Below are 16,684 nucleotides of genomic sequence, written 5' to 3'. Positions count from 1 at the left end.
GCAAAATGGAATGGATCAAAATGGAAAGGGGGAAAACACCAACAGTAGAATAGACGGGAGAGCGAGAGTGAGATCATTGGGAGGGGGAAAAGGACACATGTGGGTGAACAAGTTTCACACAAGCTGAAACACAGCAAAAAGAGGAAGGGGAAAGTGGGGATGAAACAGAACAGGAACAAACCAACAGACAAGTAACGAACAAAAAGAGGCGAGAGAGGCGGGGGGGAGGGGGTAGGAGGGTATGGGGGGACAGGAAATCACAATAACCTTGAAAAGGGGAGTGCTTGGGAATGGAGTCATTTGGACGTAGAGGAGATCATCACTATGGATGGAGGATGATCTGAGGGATTTGTGAACAGCTGTCTCAAAGCCCTGGAGGGAAGAATGGGACTGAACAGACTGCGGAAGTTGGTTCCACAGGCAAATGAAAAGAGGAACAAATGCGTGGAGGTGAGCCAGGATATTGGGAGTGTAAGAAGAGGGTTACTGGCAAACCCTGTGCGCCCTGCAGAAACCTGGGAGGGCAGAGCCAAGAGAGGGTAGAGGGTGCAAGACAAGAAAGAAGGCGGTAAAATACAAAAAGGCCAGCAAACTGTCTGCGATGTGAGAATAATAGGCCAAAGACACCGAGCTTGGAAACAGGATATCCTAATGATGAGGGCCTTGCTTTCCATGGCATCAAGAAGGGCAAGGTGTGAGGCAAGGACACCAGCCCAAAAGGGAGAGTTGTATTCAATGAAGCTGCAAATCAAGCCTTGTAGGTTGTTAAAAGTCTAGACTGGCCCAAGAAAGACCTTGCACGATGAAGGATGCCCAGTCAGCGGCTGGCTTTGGAGGAGGTCATCTTGGAAATATGGTCTGCCCAAGAAAAGATCATTGCTGATGGTGAAGCCTAAACATTTGAGTTACTTAACCTCTTCAAGTGGTTTGTTTCGGAAGTAGATGAGAAGGCTTTCCAGATGTCCCTTTTCGGAGAGACAGCGTGAGTGTGTGGATTTTGTCAGATGTTTGAATTATTTTGAGAGGGGCTGCTTATCAAACAACGAATTGTGTCCAACCAATGAAGAAACTAAAAGGGCACTCAGTGGAGCGCATACCTCCACCCCGTAATACCTGATCCATGAGAACATATCGGGCCCAGTATATTTTTGAGATATCGTGCTATATATCGTTTTTGAGCACTATCTCTCAATTGTGAAGAATCACTTAAAAATTATAGTAGTCGGATCCGGATTCGGATCTTCACCAAAATCTAATCAATTTGTCGTGGTCACACACCCAACATATCCACCAAGTTTCGTCCAAATCCGTCGACAATTTTTTGAGATATCATGCGATGTATAATTTTTGGCCCAATCGCTCAATGGTGAAGAATCACTTAAAATTATAGTGGTCGGATCCGGCCGGATCCGAATCTTCATCAAAATCTAATCAGTTCATCCTCATCACACACCCAACCTGTCCACAAAATTTCATCCGGATATCCTGTACACAGACAAACAGACAGACAGAAAGGGGTGAAAACATAACCTCCTTCACCTTCGGTGGTGGAGGTAACAATCAGAACTTTAGCAAAAAAAGATAAACAAATGAGGTGTTCTTGAATCAAAGGGAAGTTAAACACCCCACAGTTCGAGTTTGAATCGATCACAAACAAATGATTATCATCCTCCAGATTATAATTATTCACTAACCATCGGAAGGCTTAACGGCTAGGGTGACTTGCTGGGATCACAGGATCTGGGGTTGACTCAACCTGTTATCCTTCGGAGGTCAGCAAAATGAGTACCAGCTTACTGGTAATAGGAGCACAGTACCAGCGGCAGAGCCACGCCCCAACAAAATGATGCAGCCAAGCAGCCACACGCTGCATACAAACAAATAACGTCCACCAGCAAAAAAAAACAGAGGTTATGTTTTCACTCCCCATTTGTGGGTCGGTGAGCAGGATATATCAAAAGGTTATGGAAAATTTGGACAAAATATGGTGGACACATTAGGTGTTTGCCAAGGATGAATTGATTAGATTTTGGTGAAGATCTGAATCTGATTTTTTTAAAAAAATTCCCAAGTGATTCTTCACCATTGAGAGATAGGGCCAAAGATGATATCTCAAAATGTTGAATATGGATTTGGACAAAACATGGTGGATGAGTGTGGTAGGTGATAAGAACAAGCTGATTACATTTTAGTTCAGGTCTGGATGCAGATCTGGCCCATCAGTGGGATACAAAACGTAAACTGTTCAGCCTGGCGGAGGCATGTGCTCTAACAAGTGCCATCCGAGTTGATCGATGCCATTTTGAAATGAACAATGAACAGAACTTCTTCACTTTTGTCCCCAGAATTAAGGATAATGGTTGAACAGTCAAGTTAAATCAAACCCCAAAACAAGCATCTTAACCATTTGCTTCAGATGAGATCATTAAAGCACCACCAAATCAAACTCACATTAAAGAACAAGGGGTTATAGACAGGAAGAGGTAGCTCGATATGGCCAGGATGGCCTGGGCAGTGACCAAGGCGCTGGCAGCATGTGGTGCAGACATCTTGAGGCCCTGTTGGACCCAAAGAAAGGTCATACAGTCCATCAGGTTGAGGAGAGCCCAGAGGATCCAAAACTTGAGGACCATGGATCAACTTCACACTCAGTTTCCTAAGGACACAGTATATTTGGGGAAGAAGGAGAAATGGAGACATAGAGTAAAATATTAAGAAATATGAAGACAGAGGAACACAAGGGGAAGAGTATTTTTGGCAGAGGAGAAAAAAAAATGCAATTAATGAGGCAAGCAGTTGTGGAGACAGAACAATGAATATGAGCAATAAATAAATAAATAAAGAGCACCCCTCTCTCCCACATCCAATTTTTATATTAAAAACCTAAAATCTAAAATTAATTACAACTCCACCCCCTCTCCACCCTGATTCTTCATTCTTCCGCCACTGGCCAGATAAATTCAAAATTTCCCTTCTCTCTCGACTTTTACCATTCCCTCCCCAACTTTTACTTTTCCTTCACTATCCCCCTTCTGTTTTCTTCCCTGGCCGACTCTCCAAATCACTTCCCTTGTCTTGTCACATTTTTACAAAGATTATTACATTTGAACTTTAAAAAACATTTCCCTACACCCTGACGATGATGTATGTTTGCACAGGGCAGGGAACACGGGGTATACAAGATGAACATTACAGGGACTTTCATCCCAGCAGGGGAAAAAAAGCAGGGAAATTGAAGGAGGTGAGCTTGGGGTGGATTAACGGGGGTAGAAAAAGATTGAGGATTTGGATGGGGGATGATAGGTGGTGGTGAACAGCTGTTTTGAAGGCCTGGAGGGAAGAATGGGATTGAACAGAGTGTGGGAGTTTATTCCAAAGGCGGGAAAAAAAAAAGAGGAATGAAAGAGTGAAGGTGAGCAGTGATTCGTGATTTCGGTAGTTTTCCCAGAAGGGGGTTGTTGGCGAACCTTGAGCACACAGCAGAAATATGGTGGGGACAAATCGCAGACACAGCAGGGAGGGCGAGACCAGAGAGGAGATGGTAGAAGACAGAAAGACCACCGACCTGCCTGCGGTGAGAGAGTGAGAGGCACAAAGACACAGCCTCATCGCGGGAGATGCCAATGATCTGAAATGCCTTGGTTTCCACAGCGTGAAGCCGAGAAAGGTGGGAGGCAGGAGCACCAGCCCAGAGGGGAGAGCAGTACTCCATCAGGCTGCGGACGAAAGCTTCGTATGTAGTCAGGAGCTCAGGTGGGCTGAGGAAGGACTTTGCACGACGGAGGATTCCCAGTCGGCGACTGGCTTTGGAGGCCAGGTTAGAAATGTGGCTTTCCCAGGAAAGATAATGGCAGATAGTGAGACCCAGAAGCTTGAAAGAAAGGACTTCTTCCAGAGGATTGTTTAGAAAGTGGATGGGGGGGTTTTCCAAACGGTCCTTTCGGAGAGACAAAGTGAGAGTGTGACATTTGTCCTGATTGAAAGACATGTTCCACGTGTTGGACCAGTTTGTGATTTTATCCAGATCTGCAGTGAGCGAAGAAGCTGCTGCTTGCCGGTCTAAGGGATGACCGATGGTACGGCAGAGAGTGGATTCATCAGCAAAGAGATAAAGAGGATTTTCCAGAGAGTCGGAGAGATCGTTGATGAAAACCAGAAAAAGAACAGGGCCCAGAACGCTACCTTGAGGAACTCCAACCTGGACAGGAAAAGGGGATGAAAAAACTCCATTTATGGCCACACATTGACTGCGACAGGAGAGGAAGTCTGCGAGCCATCAGTGGAGATGGCCTTGGATACCATAGGAAGAGAGTTTGATGAGCAGGGCAGGGTGCCAGACCGGGTCAAAAGCACGAGTTAACACTGCAACAAACTGCTACCTCACTACAGCTGAGGCCTTCTGCGATTCCATGGGAGTGACCCAATCTCGTGTGTAAATGTTTCAACCTGGATCTCTACTCATGATATATCCTCACTTCTGGACTTCAAAATGACAAACTCCCATAAGACATCTCCTGCTGCTCCTCCACCATGTTTGGCTCTGCTGACCGAGTTTGTGTACAAGCACAAATCGATCTGGCTGTAGTTCGCACCACAGAGTGTGGTTATTCACCCAGTCCAACTGACTGAAACGGCAAATTTCCCCATTTGAAAAAAAGATTGGTCCCTCAACTCTCTCCTCTGCAACCAACAAAGACTCTGCCGAGGAAATGTTTCAAAAACGCCTTCCTCCTCTCTCATGCAGAGGTTTATTCCATCTCAACTGTAGGGATCATATCCATCCCCTTGGTTCTAACACACTGCTTCTTGTTGTGAAGTAATGGCTATCAATTAGCTTGTATTTTCAATTCTCATAACGTATAGGAAATTTGACATAGGGCCCGGGTGTTATCGGTGCCTGTGTCCTCCAATGGTGCCCTCCAGCCTGTTCATCATGAGCTACAGTCTATCCACTTGGAAAAACAGCCAATATCACTCAAACACACAAGAAGGGTACAAAAACAGATTTTCTTAACCACCAATTGGTCAACTCACTTCAAATTATAAAGTCTTTCCTTTTCTCATATGACCGAATCTGACAAAAATTATGGATCATCTCATGGCCACTCAACTTTGGATATGCTGTTGTTTCTCTCTCAACAATAGATGGAGACATTAATCTCAAGAAAAGGTCAGAGCCATGTCTCTCAGCATATCTTGGATATACACAGTCTGGTACTCTGCTCTGCTTGCAAAGCTTCAATTCTGCCTGTGGAATAAAAGGCCACCTTCCTCCCTGGCTATCTGATTTCTTCCCCTCGTGCAATGATCATGTAGCTCAAAGAGGAGAGACTGGAATGCTCACAGGTGTCTTGGCCTCAGTCCTTTACTGACCTGTTACTTGCTCTAGGGAAACAAAAATAAATAAATAAATAAATAAATAAACAAGCAGTCATAGACTGGTACTTACGAAATCGTCAACTTGACCTCTGACCTTGTCTAATAAAAGCTGTCTCGAGAGAAGGTAGCGACGCAAACCAGAAGTTTCTACGATGATTCTGTACCAAACCATCAAAAATCGAATGTTTTGGATGTTTGACCTCACTGTGACCTTGACCTTTGACCGATTTTGACCAAAATCTAATCAGCGCTAGCCATCACCCTCCTGAATCACGTGGTGTAATTTGACATTGGTAGCTTCTTCCGTTCTCGAGTTATCATTTTTTGGATGTTTGACCTCACTGTGACCTTGACCTTTGACCGATTTTGACCAAAATCTAATCAGCACTAGCCATCACCCTCCTGAGTCACGTGGTGTAATTTGACATTGGAAGCTTCTTCCGTTCTCGAGTTATCGTGCCTACAAACAAACAAACAAACAAACAGAAACATAAGTCATCAATATACTTACGAAATCTTTAGATTTCGTAAGTAATAAAACACACCCGTGTCTGAAGAAAGCTGTTCAGTTTGGCATTTTTAATATGAAATAGGCAAAGCCGAGAAACGAAATAAACCCATTAGAACTCTTTAGAACTCATTAGAATTAAACATGGTGTGTTCGAAAGGTTCTTCTTCATTTTTGATGGACGGTCGGATGGATGCATGGATGAACGGACGGACGAGCAGATGGAAGGAAAGACACAGCCAAATATCGAAGTGGCTTCACCGCTTAAAAACCCTTTTCCTCTTTGCAGGTGACTCCACATTATACAATAAAATTCCATAATCGCACTGACAAGCCAGTAGTAGCAGCTTTCATCTCGGATGATCAAGAAAGGATCGTATTCTGGCCAAAAATTTGGAACTAACCTTCTCTCTCTCTGAAAAGATTATCAAACAGATCCACTTATCAATTTCCACAATCAACCATAATAAGTGCAGTCTCAGGATCAGCTCTGACCCCACCTGGGCAGGCCATTTATTAAAGCTGACCTCCAAAGCCACACAAAGTCATTATATTGGAAATCTGAACCCCTCCAATTTGCAAAACCTTATCCCATTACTCAAAAGAGTCCTACTTTCATGGATGAGCTGGAACCCCACTTAATCCTGTCACTCCTGAAAGTTGTGAAATCCAAAGCTCTCAATATCACTGATATCTCCTACAAAAGCAGAAAAACAGGGCCTGCTGCTCTCTCTCATTGCAGCCAAGTTAGTGGTCTTTGTCTTCAAAACCTCTCTCCTTGGGTCTTGTTCCCTCTGTTCTTTCATCTGTCTGTCCCGCCAAGTCACACATATTCTTTCGGCAACCCCCTCCTTCAGCTCCTCCAAAAATCAAGACCGAATGCTCAACTCCACTTTGCTTCTTTTTTCTCTGGCTTATTGAACATCCCTCCCTCCAGGGCTTCAGGTTTGCAATGAACCACAACCTCAGGTCATCCTCCATCCCTACCTGTGATATTTTATATCATTAACCCCCTCCTTACAACTCCCCATCTATATACAGGTTGTCGTTTACTCCTCTCTTCTCTTCCCTCTCCTGCTTATCCATCCCCTTGTTATATATGCATGTTGTCCTACTGCACCACTAACGGTATACTGCCTTTTACCCTTTATCAACCTATTTTCCACAAGTTTAGAATTTGTATTCATAAAAACAATAAAATATGGAGGGTGTGAAAAGAGCACAGTAAAGCAAAAAAGAAAAAAAAAAGAATATATGAATGAGGGATGCAGTAAAAGAAAAAAAAAAGCTTACTTGATTTCCTCTTTAGTAAACACAGAGAAGCTGACACTTTGCAAACGGTGCCATGGAATCTCCGTGTCAAACATGTTGGCCTGGTGGAAAATAAAATAAAATAAAAAAACAGAAGGGCACGCTTCAATGTCGTGAAATCGCCACATATGCCTCTACCATCATTACACATACTTGTACCAAGTTTGATTTAAATCCCTAAACCCAGATTCAAAATATTAAATCATTCTGGCTGCCAAACCATGCATCCAATCAGGTTGAAATTTGAAACACATATTCTACATTTATACGAGATCATAATTGTGACGTTTCATGTCGCTTGATGAAGCGGTTCAAGAAAAATCATTTTTTAAAGATTTTCGTTCAATCCAATTCGGCTGTCGAGACCATGTGACCTATGATGTCACAGGTGGAGAACTTGGTGTTCCTCATGGATAGGTGATTGTACCTGTAAAGTTTTGCCTCAATATGTACAGCCGTTTCGTAGAAGATTTTTGAAGGTTTCTATGTTTAAAAAAATGAAGAAGAAGAAAAACAAAGGCAGCTGCTGAACCATGTCACTGATGACATCATCAAAATTCCCCCCCCCCCCATACAATTTAGCCCAAGATGCCCCTCAATTTTTCATACTGATCGAATAAAGCGTTCGACATTTGCAATTATGACGTCAGAATGAGGACACCTATGACATCGCCAGCAAAAAAGCAAGCGCACACAAGCAAGTGCGCATGCAAGCAAGCGCGCACTGAAGCAAGAAAGCGCGCAAGTACACGCGCACGCAAGCAAGCAAGCGCACACTGAAGCAAGCAAGTGCGCACACAAGCAAGCGCGCATGCAAGCAAGCACGTGCACACAGCGTGGCTGTACCAGGCTGATCCACCAGCTGTCAAATTGGACATCAGGGATGTTACAATCTCTATTGCTAAACTACAATCAACTGTGGTCCACCTTCATTTGTGGAAACACGGGCTGCGATGAACCGGTTGAAATGAGGTGAAGCTCCTGGGATCTGTGGCATCCATGCTGAACTTCTCAAGGCTGGTGGAAATTCTGCACTCGTGTCGTTGCATGCAGTTCTGTGCTCTGCATGGAACACAGGCATCATCCCAACTGACTGGAAGAGGGGCCTTCTTGTCCCTCTCCAGAAAGGGAAGGGTGATCGCCAAGACTGCAACAAGTACCGAGGGATGGCACTGCTCGAAGTGCCGGGCAAGGTCTTTGCTCGGATAATTCTTGAAAGGGTTCATCACCATCTGCTTGAGCACCAGCGTCCAGAGCAGTCAGGCTTTACAGCAAAGAGGTCAATGATTGACCGTACCCTTGCTCTTCGGGTCCTCACCGAACACAGACGAGAGTTTCATTACCTTCACAACACTGCTTGCAGCCGACGTTGATCTCTGTGAAGTATTTGATTCAGTGAATCGAGTTGCCCTCTGGAGAATTATTGGTCTTCGTGGGGTACCACCAAAGCTGATCGATCTGATGTCTGAACTCTACTCTGGTACTGAGAGTGTTGTGAGATGTGGTGGTACCATCTCTGACTTATTTCCAGTTGTTACTTGAGTTCGTCAGGGGTGTGTACTGGCCCCCACACTTTTCAGCACTTGTATGGACTGGATTATTGGGAGGATGTCGGAGAGATCAAGCTGTGGTGCATCGTTTGGGAATGTCAAGATCTCTGACCTTGATTTCGCAGATGATGCAGTCATCTTTTCAGAGGCTTTAGATATCCTTTTTAGGGGCCCTCGAGGTGCTGAATGAGGAGTAGGAGCCGCTGGGATTACGGGTTTCCTGGGTCAAAACTAAGACCCAGGTTTTTGATGACATCTTGGATGCTGCTGTCCTGTATGTGCCTGTTTGTGGTGAGGATGTTGAGGTCACGGAGAGATTCACTTACCTTGGCAGTGATATTCATGTCTCTGCTGGCTGTGAGCCAGAGGCCAATGGACGTCTGGGTCGGGCCTGGGGAGTCATGGATTCACTGGATCATGGGGTGTGGCGCTGCAGGTACCTGTGCGGCAGGACTAAAGTCCAAGTCTTCAGGTCCTTGGTGCTTCCAGTCTTGCTCTATGGATGTGAGACTTGGACTCTGACCAGCGATCCGAGACGGAGACTTAATTCCTTTGGTACCAGGTCTCTTCGGAGAATTCTTGGCTATCGCTGGTCGGACTTTGTGTCCAACGAGCGGTTGCTGAGAGAGACTCAAATGAGATTTGTTACCTGCATTGTCCGTGAGCGTCAGCTGTGGCTGTTTAGACATGTGGCTCGTTTTCCTGACGCTGATCCTGCTCACCAGATTCTCTCAACAAGGGAGCCTCGTGAGTGGAGGAAGCCAATGGGCCGACCACGTGCCTCGTGGTTGCAGCAGGTTGATCAGTATCTCAAGGAGATGGGGATGGGCCAGGCATCTGCCTGGGAGATGGCCAGATGGAGGCCCTTGGCATACCGGCGGAAAGTGGACGCAGCGACGTGCTACTCTGGCGAATGCTCCCATACCTGACCTGACTGAAAAGGAGGTCTAACACTGCACTCCCCCTCGTGAGCTTATCCACAAACTGGGTTAAAAAGCAATCCTGGACTCAAACTAGGAAATCCTCATCTGCTCTGCCCTTTCCTTGTTCCTGGACCCAATCTATCCCTGGCAAGTTAAAATCGCCCATAATCAATACAATTCCCTTACCACATGCCCTTTTGAACTCTTCGTGTCCTCCTCCTTCCTCCTCCTCTTCCGGATCCTTATAAAAACATCTTTCCAGTATCTTACTGTTTTTACAATCTCTAATCTCTCCCCAAACAGAATACTCAACATTTATTCCTTCCTTAATAGCGAACGCAGTGAGCTTCATACTTAATGTGTGCACATGAGAGAATAGGAAACAACAACAACAACAACACAATACCCCTGGCAATTTGGAATACGTGTCGTTGGCTATGACCCTTTTGCTTCCGGGTTTTTTTTTATTTTTAACGCTGTGCGGTGTATAAACACGATTGGGTTTTATTTCTATCTTGTGAATATTACTTAACGCGTGCACATAAGAGAATAGGAAACAACAACACAATACTATGGCAATTTGGAATCCGTGTCGTTGGCTATGACCCTTTTGCTTCCGTTTTTTTTTTTTGTTTCTGGTTTTTTTTTGTTTGTTTGTTTCCGGTTTTTGTCATGGGGAATGATGCATGCCGGGAGATAAAGGCATCGTCGGAGACATGAAAGACCCAAATAATATCAGACATGGTGTATATTTCCTCCACTGATTTTAAAGATATCTCCCACATAATCGAAAAATAATTTTTAATCGTGATTTATGTTATTTGATCACTGATCCCAAATCCAGGCCGAAGTAACCGGAAATTGCGTATACAGTTGTGAACAAGTTATAGGTAAAGTCAGAAGCGAATGTAAGAAGAATACTACGTTCGCTTCTAGGATTTATTTTTAGCAGCGTTCGCTACGCGAAATGCTGCTCTAAGAACGCTCGGCATTGTTCTTCTTGTTCTTCTTCTTCTTGTGAAGACAAAACCTGTATATTAGGACTCGGCTCTTTTATATACACAATCCGGATCTCCTTAAATTCTAAACACTTGTACACATCCTCGCATTGAGGGTGCCTTTTGAGAGCATCTATCATGAACTTTTAAATACATTCGGACATTTGCTTTAAAGTTTCGAAAAGTTCACATTACTATTTAAAGATTATTCCATTTAATGTATTGTAGATTTGTAAATACATTATTTATTTCGTAAATACACTATATTTCGTAAATACATTGACGGGTCTCGCAGTTGGCTTAATCAAGGCACTTGACGAAATATCGGAAGTTGTTGTTGTTGTTGGTTTTTTTAGCCGACAACACCTTAAGGACGCTGCTCTTGGACACATTTGTCCTTGTTTTAGATGAGATCCTGTTCTAGGCGGTGTAGTTGTCGTTGTGAAGGTAATGTTGAGGAAATTTTTTTTTCAGATGACATCCTGTCCTAGGCGGTGTAGTTGTTGTTGTGAAGGTAATGTTGAGGTAATATTTATTTTTGCAGATGAGATCCTGTTCAAGGCGGTGTCGTTGTTGTGAAGGTAATGTATGTGGTGAATTGAGGTGAATTGAGGGACATGACGCGGGATCACATGTTGTGCGTCTCGCGTATAGGGGGAGGTCTCCGCGGCACGGGGTGATTGTCCCCGGGGCATTGCCATTTACATCGGCTGTTCACTTGATGCTCGTTGACTGAAGGTGCTCATTGACTGGTGAGAATGGAGATTATATCGAACTCCGTGCTTACGCGGATTTAGTCTGCAATGATTAATCGCACATGTATACGTTACTGCTTATGTACTCCTAGCTGAACCTGTATTCCCCGGTGTGCCCGCAGAAGCGGCTCCAATCAAATGGAATAAAGCCTAAACTCTGAAGGTTCTTCTCTCGCTCTCATTTCAATTTATTCCATTTGATTTTCTCGGCTCTCTCAACCAACGATGGACAAGATCTACAAACCAGAGAGGTTCGACGCAGACCCAAACGCGACTGACGCAGAAATGAAATGGTCGCATTGGTTCTGTTCCTTCTCACACTATCTGACCATCATCGAGGAGGGAGCTGACAAATTTGCCGCTCTCGTGAATCATGTCTCGCCCAGCGTATACAGGCTCTTCTCGGAGTGCGACACTTACGAAGCAGCGATCGACGTGCTGCAAGCGCTCTACGTGAAGCCCAAGAACGAGGTATACATACGACATCTTCTCAACACACGCAAGCAAGCAGCCGGGGAGACAATTGATCAGTTCCTGCAAGCTCTGAATCAGCTGGGAAAAGACGGCAGCTTCCGGGCCGTAAGCGCCGAGGAACACCGAAAGGAAGCCACACGGGAGGCATTCATCCAAGGACTCAGATCAGCCCACATACGGCAACGCTTACTAGAGAAAGCGCAACCCACTCTTGACAAGGAAGTCGATCAGGCACGAGCGATGGATACGGCTCAGCAGCAATCTGAGTCATTTGGGACACCGATGCTGCTAATGAACGCTGCTACGATGGGAACCCAAGGAACCCCACTGGCACAGACACAGCCAGACATAGGGGATGGAGAAACACCCGAGGAGCCGGATACCCAGGCCACGTCAAACTCCTCAGCAACTGCTCCGGTTGGTAAATGCTTCTTTTGTGGGTACAAAAGGCACCCTCGTCAAAAATGTCCCGCCAGAGATGCCACATGCATGAATTGCGACAAGAAAGGGCATTATGCCAGGGTATGTAAATCTACTCTAAGGAGAAATAAACCCACTTCTGCGGCTCTCTACTCGCAAAATAAATTAACTGCAGCCTCCCCAGGGAATCTATCCAAGGCTATCATCAACGTACGAATTAACGGGCATATGGCTGAGGCACTGATTGATACCGGTAGCTCTGAAAGTTTCGTCAACAGCTCGCTAGTGAAGGGCAGGAAATGGATAATCCACCCGACTGACAATACGGTATGCGTGGCCGCCACCTCACTACAATCCCGCGTACGAGGGTACTGCAATGTTGAATTGGACGTAAAAGGGTACACGCATCGGGATGTAAGGGTACTGGTGCTTCGTGATTTGTGCGCAGACGTAATTCTGGGTCATAATGTCCTCAAGCAGCACACGAGCGTCGAAATACCCTTTGGAGGAAGCAAGCCTCGTCTAATTTTAAATGCGTTGACCACCGCGGAGATGACGTCCCCCCAGCTGTTCGCTAACTTGTCGCCGGTCTGCAAACCGATAGCGATTAAATCGCGGCGATATACCACTGCTGACATGAATTTCATCACCTCAGAAATCAAGCGATTACTGGAAGAAGGAATTATAGAACCGAGTGATTTGCCATGGCGCGCACAGGTGTTAGTAACCAGCAGTCAGAACCATAAGAAACGAATGGTTGTCGATTATTCCCGAACGGTCAATCGCTTTACCCAACTCGACGCCTACCCCCTGCCGCGCATAGACAAGATGGTCGAACGCGTGGCCAATTATAAGGTATTCAGCACCATCGACTTGCGAAGCGCCTATCATCAAATTCCCATCCGAGAGGAAGACAAACCTTACACCGCATTCCAGGCAGGGAGGCGCCTCTACCAATTCAGGAGAATACCTTTCGGTGTCACGAATGGGGTAGCTTGCTTCCAACGGGTTATGGACGACATCATCTCAGATGAAAACCTCAAAGACACTTTTGTTTACGTGGACAATGTCACAGTGTGCGGTAGGGATCAGGGGGAACATGATAGGAATCTGGACAGATTCTTGAGCATTGCTAGAAAATATAATCTGACTCTCAACTACGAGAAATGCGTATTCTCGGCAAGGTCAATTGACCTTCTCGGCTACACAATAGCCGACGGCACAATTAAGCCTGATCCTGAACGATTGCGCCCACTTCGTGAGCTACCCCCACCTCAGGACCTGCAGGCAATGCGCCGGGTGATCGGCATGTTCGCTTACTATGCGAGATGGATTTCGCAATACTCCGAGAAAATACATCCCCTAGTGCATTGCAAAAACTTTCCACCAGATGCCGCTGTTGTAAGAGCTTTCCACAACCTCAAGGATGATATCAGTAAGTCCGTGGTTTTATCGATCGATAGCTCGGTGCCCTTTGTGGTGGAAACCGACGCTTCAGATCACGCCATAGCTGCTACACTTAATCAGTCTGGGCGGCCGGTCGCGTTCTTCTCGAGAACTCTCTCTAGAAGCGAGCAGACACTCAGCGATAGAGAAGGAAGCGTACGCCATCGTCGAAGCGCTGCGGAAATGGAGACATTATTTACTGGGAAACCACTTCACGCTCGTTACGGACCAACGATCCGTGGCATTCATGTTTGATGGGAAAAATAACGGGAAAATTAAGAATGAAAAAATTATGAGATGGCGGATAGACCGAGCTTGCTACAGTTACGACATTGTTTACCGGCCCGGGAAGGAAAACCCTGCTGCAGATACCTTCTCTCGGGTCTACAGTTCGGCAACAATCAGTCAGGCTTTGCAAGACCTACACGTGTCTCTCTGCCACCCAGGGGTAACCAGAATGGCACATTTCGTGCGCAGACAAAATCTTCCCTATTCTGTTGAAGATATTAAACAAATGAATGCTTCATGCCCTGTTTGTGCTGAACTAAAACCCAGATTCTATGGCGCGGCATCTGGCAGACTGATCAAGGCCACTTCCCCCTTCGAGAGACTAAACATCGACTTCAAAGGGCCCCTGCCGACCGAGACAGACAACAGATACATATTCACCGTTGTTGATGAATATTCAAGGTTCCCTTTCGCATTTCCGTGCTCGGATATGACCTCGGGCACTGTCGTGAGATGTCTCTCTGACCTCTTCGCTATGTTTGGGAAACCTTCGTACATACATTCAGACAGAGGGCCGTGTTTCATGTCGGCCGGGCTAAAACAATTCCTACTAGAGCTCGGCATAGCAACTAGTCGAACGACGGGTTACAACCCACAGGGAAACGGGCAGGTGGAACGGTATAATGGAGTTATTTGGAAAGCCGTAACTCTGGCGCTGAAATCGAGAGGACTGGGCCCCGAGCGGTGGGAGGTTACTCTTCCCGACGCTCTGAATTCCATACGCTCTTTGCTCTGCACGTCCACCAATGCAACTCCTCACGAACGAATGTTTACTCACCAGCGACGTTATGTTGACGGTCAAACGGTGCCCAACTGGCTAACCCATCCTGGAACAGTGTTCATGAAACGCCCGGTACGACAAAGCAAGTATGAACCCCTGGTGGAGGGGGTCGAACTCATCGATACTAATCCAGAGTATGCTCATGTCAGGCTCCCGGATGGCAGGGAGACCACTGTGTCGGTTCGCCATCTGGCTCCCTCAGGTACTCCTCCCGCAGGTACACCACCTTCTGGCACTCCTCCTTCTGACATCCCCTCCCCAGGTGTTCCCCCCCCAGGAACTCCACCGGGCGACGGGGCTGCCGCGTTCCACCCGAGAGCGATCGAGGAGTCATCCCCGGCACAAGTCGAGGCTCACCAAGAGGATCGGGAGTCTCCCTCAAGTGAAACTGCCATTTACTCCCGGAGAGGTCGACGAATAAGGCCCCCTCGACGACTCAATCTGTAAAGGGGATTATCGGCATTCTCGCTGCTCATGCTCCTATATGCTCATTATATCATATATCGATGCTCATTTCCATGCTCCTACAACTCAAAATAATCACTGCTTGGCATGTATGCTTCTGTAGACCTATTAGTCCGCGTTGCTTGAAATGTATACTCCTATAGTGCTAAAGCAATCATGGTGCGTAAGATGGGCCCCTAGTTGCATTTTAAAGGTGGGGAGAATGTGGTGAATTGAGGTGAATTGAGGGACATGACGCGGGATCACATGTTGTGCGTCTCGCGTATAAGGGGAGGTCTCTGCGGCACGGGGTGATTGTCCCCGGGGCATTGCCATTTACATCGGCTGTTCACTTGATGCTCGTTAACTGAAGGTGCTCATTGACTGGTGAGAATGGAGATTATATCGAACTCCGTGCTTACGCGGATTTATTCTGCAATGATTAATCGCACATGTATACGTTACTGCTTATGTACTCCTAGCTGAACCTGTATTCCCCGGTGTGCCCGTAGAAGCGGCTCCAATCAAATGGAATAAAGCCTAAACTCTGAAGGTTCTTCTCTCGCTCTCATTTCAATGTAAAGGTAACATTAATTTTTTCATCGCAAAAAGACTTAAATTTGATATATTTAAGAAGCGAATGTAAGAAGAATTCTATGTTCGCTTCTCGGCTTTGCCTATTCCATATTATCACCCGCTTTCTCTTAATGTCGTTTACCCAGATTTCTGCTCCTTCTATCCTCTCCTTCCTATCACACCTCGTGGCCTTGGAATCGCATCATATCATTCGATGCGGCGAATAAACAGTCACACCATCAGATTAATAAAACAAATCCCAAGTAGTATTCCAATCAGTATTTAAGAATTAAAACGTCGTCAGAGTATCATCCAGGTCATCATCGAGTGCGATCGTGACAAATTCGCGAAATCTCCCCAAAATAAATTATTTTCGAGGCGGGCACAGTGTTCATCGCATTCCAACAACCAAGTCAGCAGTTACGTAGTAAATGATATCAATCAAACTATGGTTACCGTAATCCACACAGCGAAACTGCAATTAAGCCAGACCCGTTATGAAGCATGCGTCAACGGCACACGTGGTACCGCTTCCGCGTCACCACTTCCGTTTCTCTCTTTTCTATTTGATTAGTGTAATTAAAATGTTCTGATAATCGATCCAGTGCAGCAGTTGACACAATGCAACAAAAATTAAAATATATATTTACCCTAATAATGGAGAGAGGAAAAGCGCGAATAGGAATGCACTACCGCTCACTATACCGCTGAGGTGAATAAACCGGACCAAAGTTGAATTATAAAATTAAAATCACAGCTGCCGCTTTTTAACTGATATATGAAGCACAACTCCCTACAGACATAACAATTATCAATTACATATTGTGAGGA

At 45.7% G+C, this 16,684-nt stretch overlaps 2 protein-coding genes across 2 annotated transcripts in view; one reads left to right on the top strand and one right to left on the bottom strand.

The window, feature by feature from the left end:
* Positions 1 to 16,395, bottom strand: part of POLR1A (RNA polymerase I subunit A) — a 149,987-nt gene extending 133,592 nt beyond the window's left edge. Inside the window, exons 1-3 of the mRNA XM_085869794.1 lie at positions 16,310 to 16,395; positions 7,181 to 7,260; positions 2,452 to 2,656 (exon numbers count right to left, since the gene is read on the bottom strand). Coding sequence (XP_085725920.1) covers positions 2,452 to 2,656; positions 7,181 to 7,254 — 279 coding nt within the window. The 5' untranslated portion in view covers positions 7,255 to 7,260; positions 16,310 to 16,395. The remainder of the gene's footprint in view (positions 1 to 2,451; positions 2,657 to 7,180; positions 7,261 to 16,309) is intronic.
* LOC147032306 (uncharacterized) lies at positions 11,330 to 15,833 on the top strand. Its single transcript, XM_085869795.1, has 2 exons — positions 11,330 to 12,315; positions 15,096 to 15,833. Exons 1-2 carry the CDS (start codon positions 11,650 to 11,652, stop codon positions 15,252 to 15,254), a joined length of 825 nt encoding a protein of 274 aa, XP_085725921.1. The 5' UTR covers positions 11,330 to 11,649; the 3' UTR covers positions 15,255 to 15,833.
* Positions 16,396 to 16,684: the final 289 nt, after the last annotated feature.

Source organism: Eptatretus burgeri, chromosome 2 (assembly GCF_056783735.1).
Source record: "Eptatretus burgeri isolate ZD-2024b chromosome 2, Ebu_testis_v1, whole genome shotgun sequence".
Classification (NCBI taxonomy): domain Eukaryota; kingdom Metazoa; phylum Chordata; class Myxini; order Myxiniformes; family Myxinidae; genus Eptatretus; species Eptatretus burgeri.
Note: the sequence above shows the minus strand (reverse complement) of the source record. Positions and strands in the feature narration are given on the sequence as shown.